We start from the raw sequence: 8,088 nt of genomic DNA on the forward strand, positions 1-8,088 counted from the left end.
ATATAAGAAGATATCTATTGCATATCAGATTAAGATATCTAATATTCAGTTTCCGGCTCATGCGAGACACCGGATAAATCGCGCAGCAAAAATTAAAACCTAATTCACTTTTTACGCGACAATGCTGACGAACGATCGAATTTCGTCAGCAAGTTAGATCGTTAAAACTGCAATCAAGTGCAGTTTCACGTATATAAAATCGCCGTCGCGAGATCACGACGGCGGGTCTAAAACTATCAGTCACAAGAAACGGACGTATGTATGTCCGTTGGGACCACAAATCTAGAAGAACGCGAATTATAACAATTCGCTAAAAGCGAATAAGAATAACTTGGGGCTCCGTGATACCACACTAGGACAAGGATTCCTGACGGAACCTAGACTACCTAGAAGTAAGGGAATTTGTAATAGAACAAGAAACCAATAAATATATGGGACTGTTTTTTATTGAAAAAGAAACGTCAAAGGATTATTCCCGGATTCCCGGCCTAACTCCTCGGCAGATCCCGAACCCGTACCTTATCACCAAGGGCACAACAACCCTTTGCGGCATACATTTTTCTTTACACGGAAAACAGCTGAAAATTGTTACTCGGGGGTTTTCGGGGTCGCTGATTACAAATCTGAAGTCAGATTTTGAAAATTCAAAATGGCGGATCCAAGATGGCCGACGGAAATGTGAAAATTTACTTGATCGAGATAAAATTGGGTACTTTATGTATTCTGAATTTTGAATTTATAAGTCTGAGATCAGATTCGTAATCAGCGACCCCGAAAACCCCTGAGTACTCAGTTTCATCAAGATCGGGTAATTTTTCACTTTTAGGGGGGCCATCTTGAATCCGTCATTTTGAATTTTTGCAATCTGAGATCAAATTCGTAATGTACGATTACCTGACTGACATTACCCGCACTGTGTCAAGCGAAACTATGAGTAGAGCAGTCTAGGCTAACTTGGCGTTTTCGGTTTGGGGCAGTTTTCGAATTCGTAACAACTTATCCGTGTTAGGACCTGAGATCAGTTTCACTTATTTTTCACAAACCATAACAAATGAATGACTGATTCTCTTTTGTCTCTTGTTTCATTGCATTTTGCACATTCATATCTTTTTTCTAGTGAACATATTGATAAATGTTCATCGATTTTAACGTTTTATCACGTGTATCTTTTGTGCATAATATTTTGATTTGTCAATTTCATTGCGAAAGTTGAGGACAAGTTCCTGCAACATGGAAACATTATATGAAAATATACCTAGTGATTCTGAATCCATTGATGGATTGTGTGATTCTGAGGTTGAAGATGTTGATATTTCTGATGTTGAGACTAGAATAAATCACGATGTGGAGCTTTCAGAAGAAAGTGACGTTGGAATGGATAGTGTTGATGAAGTGACAATGAATCAAATGAAATTCTTACAGTACGATTAGCAAATTTAGATGGAATTTGGGAAAAAAAATCAAGATCAAAAGATGACACCCCTTTCACTAAAAATTCTGGTCCAAATATTCCGGATTCAGCCAAAACTCCGTTGGATATTTTTTTGTGTTTATTTCCTAATGAACTTATAGAGTTGATTGTTCATCAAACTAATCTTTATAGTGCTCAAATAGAGAAGAAGCCGTTCAATGTTGTTACAAAGGATGAAATATTGAAATTCTTAGGTTTGAACATTTTTATGGGTGTAAAGAAACTGCCATCCTATCGTGATTTTTGATCAAGAAATGAACTGCTTTATGACACATATGTCTCAAACGTAATGACTGTCATCCGCTTTGGATACTTATTATCTCATTTTCACCTAAACGACAATTCAAATGAACCAAAGAAGGGGCAGCCAGGATTTGATAAGTTATATAAAATCAGACCTTTACTCGATAAACTATCTGAAACTTTCAAAACCTGCTACAAACCAAATCAGTACCAATCAATCGACGAAAGTATGATTCGTTTCAAAGGAAGGAGTTCATTGAAACAATACATGCCGATGAAGCCCATAAAACGTGGCTATAAGGTTTGGGTACGTGCAGATGAAAGTGCTTTTGTGTGCGAGTTTCAGGTTTACGTAGGAAAATCAGATAATAATCAGTCGGAGAAGTCATTAGGATCAAAGGTGGTGAAAGATCTAACTCGAACAATTGTCGGAGATAATCACCGAGTATTCTTTGATAATTTTTTTACCAGTACTGAACTTATGATTTCCTTGAAGACTGAAAATATTATGGCATGTGGAACTGTAAAGAGCAACAGAGTCGGTTTACCCAAGACACAAAAAAAAGATAAGGATATGGTAAGAGGTGAGCATGAATTTCGTAGTTCGTACAAGGGTCTTGCGTGGCTAAAATGGAAAGACAATCGAGTAGTGTCACTTCTATCGAATTTTCATGATCCTTCAGTTACGATAGATGTCAATCGACGAATGAAAGATGGTTCGACAAAAATTATAAGCTGTCCTGAAATGGTAAAGGAATATAATAAGCACATGGGCTATGTCGATAAGGCGGATATGTTGAAATCCTTATACGAAGTTGATAGAAAGTCAAAGAAATGGTGGCTGCGAATAGTTTGGCACTTTCTTGATGTTTGCGTGACAAACGCTTTTATCATTTACAAACAAAGTAGCAGTGCAAACAATCTATCGCTAAAAAAATTCAGACTTGCGCTCGTGGATGGATTGATTGGTGGAAATGTTCCTACGAAAAAAGGCAGGAAACGTTCTTCCGTTGACTGTGCTCGGACATGTAAGCCACAGGTGTCCCTCCAAAAGAGACATGCTTCTGCGGCTCACATGCCTCAAATGATCGAGGAAAAGAAATCGAGACGTTGCACTCATTGCTCAACTAAGATCAATCGAAGAGTCACAAAATGGAAATGTAGCACCTGCAATGTACCTTTGTGTCTCTTACTCGATCGCAATTGTTTCGCAGAATACCACGCTTGAGAAGGTTACGAAGTAGGATGTATTTATTTCAATTACCTAATTTGTAATCTATTTATTATAAAAAAAAAAGTAAAAAAAAAATTATAAAATTATAAAAATAAAAAAAAAAGTATAAAATAATAAAAAATAAAAAAAAAGTGGAGCTAAACTCTCGCTACGTCCTCGTCGTTAGCTCTGGATAACGCTAAAGCGGGAAAAAACATCATACAAAACAATCCCTATGGTACAGTTTTTGAAATATTCCATGTTCAATTTATTTAGTGACCTCAAAAACCCATCAGATCCACGATTCATCAGAATTCAATAAATTTTGCAATTTTCAGGTGCCATCTTGGATCCGCCATTTTGAATTTTTAAAAACTGACACCGGATTCGTAATCAGCGACCCCAAAAACTCTCTAGATATCATCTTCAGATTATTTTATACTGTTAATTACTTAGAATTACATTTATTTAAAAAAAAATCGTTTTTTTTTTTAATTAATTTATAACGTTCAATTAATTAACAATAACATTTGTTTTCTTTTTTATTTCTATGAAGGGATGTTCTCTAATACATTTTATATGCTTTTTGTCATTAAAACTAATTAAATAGTGTTTCAAAAATGTAAAAAAGTGTACAGAAAAAGGTGACACTTAGGAGTGTCACTATGCCGCAAAGGGTTAAATCATTCCTTTTTTTTCTCTGTTGAATAGTTTTCTCTTTATAATTCTCCGTCGCAGTCATATATTTTTCATATCTATTTTCTATGACTTTATAAGTTTCGAGGATCTGCGTTAGAATATCATCTTGTTTTTTTTGGCGTTTTTCAAGCGTCTTTCTATATTCTTTCATTTTTTCTTAGCACTGTTCTAAGGCCTTTGCCGTTGTTCTTGTAGCGACTCTTTTTTTGGCAACAGTGATGAGGTTATTAGTATTTTCAGGTATTGATCCGATTACATCACATTCATCAGCAGAGGCCACAGGTATATTTCCAAGTTCTTCTCTTCTTCCTACATTTGAACTTGTTGGCAATACGGTTGTTGCTGAGACTGGCATCAAAATTGGGGCACTAAAATTAAAAAATAAAATGAATTAAATTAATTCTAAAATTAGTATGCACAATTTACAAAATATATCTTCTAATAATTAACATGAATCAAAGTTTAAAAATATAAAACAAATAAGTCTGTTGAGCAAATAAATCTAAATTTCATTAAAAAATAAATTAATTTACTGCAACTATCATCTTGCGTGGACTTATTTGCTCTATATTTTTAAACTTTAATTAATATATATTATTATAGTCTTTAGAATTTATTGGTTTATTGCTTTATTATTGATTTAGATACAATAATTAATATATTTAAATCACAATTCATAGATGACATTAGTACTTAGAAAACAAACCTATTATTTATTGAAGTCCCAGAATCTGACACATTATTCCGGACCATAACTCCTAATTCAGAACCCGTCACAGCAAGTGGTACTATTTTGTGGCATTTGCTCAAAATTTCTGTTAGTTCCCTGTAAAAACACATAAGTAAAGAATGAAACATCAACATAAGTTAAATAAAATATGAAACCGTGTGAGCTTCGGCGGACGCGGAGTAGCTCGCCGGAATCCAGGTTCGGTCGGTTGGGGGTAGGTCAAATAAACCAAATGCTCGTTTATAACAAAATAATGAAACAGCGTTTATTGAGAAAGATGTTGATACGATTTGTTTCGAATGATCTGCTTCAATGCTCGTGTGTACATGTGAAGCGTGTGCGAAGCGAATTCGAAAGAACATATAAGTAGCGTGAGATAAATGCGAAGTATCGTTACTGGTAAAATAATTATTTGAGCAACGGTGGAATAATTATTTTAAAGCGGCGCAAAATAAAAGCGAAAGCGACGTGAAAATAAATGCAAGATATCGGCAAAGGCGAAATAATTATTTAAGCAATGGTGAAATAATTATTTTAAAGCGGCGCAAAATAAAAGTGAAAGCAACGTGAAAATACATGCAAGATATCGGCAAAGGCGAAATAATTATTTAAGCAATGGTGAAATAATTATTTTAAAGCGGCGCAAAATAAAAGCGAAAGCAACGCGAAAATAAATGCGAGGTATCGGCAAAAATGAAATAATTATTCGAGCGGCGTAAAATCAATGCGAAGTATACGTAAAAATCAATGCGAAGTATCGTAATAATGAAATAATTATTTGAGGCGACGGTGGAATAATTATTTAGTATGACGTGAGGCGTCCTGGTGCGGTCGGCGAGAGCGCAAGCGCGGGCGATCGTGTCGCAACGGTTGGTACAAGACGGAGCGCTTGTCGGTGAGTGCGTTCGTAGTATCGCGAGTCTGTTCGATCGTAGATCGATGCGGACTATTCGGCGGCGCGGATTGGTCGAACGACGCGGTGTTGCTTGCCGGACGGATTACAATTATGAAATCTCGGCGAATAAACGCGGTATGCGGACTTAGGCTGCCGATTACGTTCGGCGGGAGTACGAGGATGCTCGTACGAAGACGGAATTTAGAACAGCGACCTGGCTAGGTATGCGGAAATGCCCGCAATACAGAGTTCGGTGGCCTAGAGGAACCAAGTACGCTTGGCGGGTATACGAATATATTCGTATCCTGGAATCAAAGAATACCGAGGACGCTCGGCGGTACACGAGGATACTCGTGTGCTGGCACAGGTATAGAGTCCGAGTATGCTCGGTCGGGACTACGAGGACGCTCGTAGCAGGGTTGTTCGCTGTCGATCAGCGAACGGAGTCTGGTGAGAAGACGTTTAGCCGGGCGTCTTTTATACCCGGCTGGCGGCCGAATGGTTTCGAATCGGCAAGCATCGGCGGTTTCGGCGGCGAGTTCCCCACAAAACGGAATTTCGGAACGGTCGAGTGTGGGGGATTTTCGGCGGTTGACCGCCGCTGTTTTTGATAGGAAATTTATCGGCGCGCGATGCGCCCTTGGTGGGCTACGGACGATGGACGGTCCGTAGCCGTAACGATGCAGCGGGCTGCATCGTTACAAACATAACAATTTATTATAATTAATTATTACATCAATTTTAGCTATACATACGCTTGATAACTACAAGTAATTCGCCCTTTTCCAGTCTGATTATTATTAGAAATAACTTTCTTGTATTGCCTTTCCAATGTTTTCCACTTATTCTCCACTTGTGTTGCAGTCACATCATATCCTGAATTTTTCATTTCATCAGTAATGCGTTTCCACATTTCTTTAAAGCTTTTTATCTTTCTGTAAGCAACTAATTCTTTCATTTCTTTATACAATGATAAAAACAGCTTCGTATTTGCATCGTTCCACGAAAAAGTTTCCAAATTACGAGCGATATTTGGCTGCTGGTTTTCTTGATTTGAAACGTCGGCTGCAATAATTTTTGAATATGTGTCAACCATTCTCGGTATAGACGTCAATAATACTAAAATATCTTCGTCATCAACTGTACATTCAATAGGTGGACCATTAAGATCTACTTCCGATGAATGTATTTTAAAAGTTAACCCACCTATAATAATTAATAGTAATAGTATAATACACAAAACACATGTTAGAATAAAATAACTAAAAATGTATACATACTGTCGGTTTGGCATATTATACAACCCTCCTCATCAATAATAATCTCATTATCGGCATTTCGATGAACACTTGCGGTTTTCTTAACTCGTACTTTTTCCATTGCGAAAAGATATCACACATTAATCAAAGGAAATCTAACCTTATTATTATATTATTATACAAATTGTAAAATATTTATCGGTGGTATTCTTTGCCATTTTTCAAAATATAACCTGTAATAACCTTCATAAACATCCAACAATAAGAAAAAGTGTAGCGTTTACACCAGTTTACACCACCTATTAGGTGGGTGTACAATAAGTGTAAATTGCGTCATTAAAGTGTTGTACACTTTCAAGACAAACAGCGTGTAATGATGCAACTCAACGTCACTTCCAATAAGAAGAACACAAAAGTGTACATTTTACACTAAAGTGTACAAAGTGTAAACAAGAAGAACAAACCTAGTTCCTCTGCGTGCGCGTTAGTGGGGGAGGGCGCCCTTCCCGCGATGGGGTCATAATACCCCCTTTCCGCGCGCTCCGCCAGAGTTGCTGCTCCCGCTTCGAGGGAGGAGGCCGCAACGTAAAGGAGTCTGGCCAGATTCTCTTTGAGGCCCCTTCGAGACCCCGGCGACCTCAAGAATGGAGTCAGTACTCGTCTTGAGGTCGTCCAGGATCTGTTGGACCGTCTCGTATTGCACAACCTTGTTCTTGATCATCACTACATGTTTGTGGTAACGATCGGTCGTGCGGTCCGTTACGTGGTGAGGATTTATGATCCTCTCGGAGACCTTCCTGTAAAGCTCCTCAATCCTCTCCACGGCCTTCTCCCTCTTCTTGCGGGCGGTGTGCTGCCCTACCTGTAGAGGATCCTTGGCAAGGCGCCTCCTTACGGGCCTCGGCATTGAGGACCTCTTGGTCCTCGTCAGAGGACAAGAAGTCTCCTCTTCTTGCCCTCTTCTCCCTCTTTTTCTTCCTTTCATCAGAGGAGGGAGAATCAGGGAGGGTGGTGGCCTCCTTCCTGTTTTTTCTCGGCCTCTTGGTCCTGGCCGATGACGTGCTTGCGCGGGTCACGGACGAGAACCTAGTCTCGTAACCGTCCACGTCATCCTCCGAGCAGAGGTTGATGGAAGCCCCACAATTGAGGCTCTCCTCCGACCCCGCACGGAAAAGACCCCGCGGGCGCCTCGGCGACCCTGCGCGAGACGGGTCTCGCGAGGAAGCCGGAGTACCCGCAGGAATGCCCTTCTTAGACCTTGGGTAAGGTCTGGTGGGAGGAGGGAGAGAGGAGGGTAGGTTCCCTCCCATTTCTCTCCCCACCATCTCATCATCGGAGTCATCGCCCCCCTCAGTCTCAAAACCAAGACCCGAGGCGGGACACCTGACTCCGGAGACATCACTAATGTCTCCCTGCCCATTCTCTCAGATACGAGAGTTAAACTCTCGTCTAAGAGACCTGATCTCGCTAATGCGAGATATACCTTCCGATGGTCAATGTTATTTTTAATAAAGCATGTCATTTTTGTTTTAATCCCACGACCCACTGCAGCTCCGCTGACCGGGCATGCCCTCCAAG

At 39.4% G+C, this 8,088-nt stretch overlaps 1 protein-coding gene across 1 annotated transcript; it reads right to left on the reverse strand.

Moving 5' to 3' along the window:
- Positions 1-4,203: 4,203 nt before the first annotated feature.
- Positions 4,204-7,417, reverse strand: LOC137001633 (uncharacterized). The gene is made up of 3 exons (XM_067360743.1): positions 7,168-7,417; positions 6,007-6,316; positions 4,204-4,452 (listed from the first exon to the last, which is right to left on the reverse strand). The coding sequence occupies exons 1-3, from the start codon at positions 7,415-7,417 to the stop codon at positions 4,320-4,322; spliced, it is 693 nt and encodes a 230-aa protein (XP_067216844.1). The 3' UTR covers positions 4,204-4,319.
- Positions 7,418-8,088: the final 671 nt, after the last annotated feature.

The sequence above is a fragment of the Linepithema humile genome, chromosome 8 (genome assembly GCF_040581485.1).
Source record: "Linepithema humile isolate Giens D197 chromosome 8, Lhum_UNIL_v1.0, whole genome shotgun sequence".
NCBI classification, from domain to species: Eukaryota; Metazoa; Arthropoda; class Insecta; order Hymenoptera; family Formicidae; genus Linepithema; species Linepithema humile.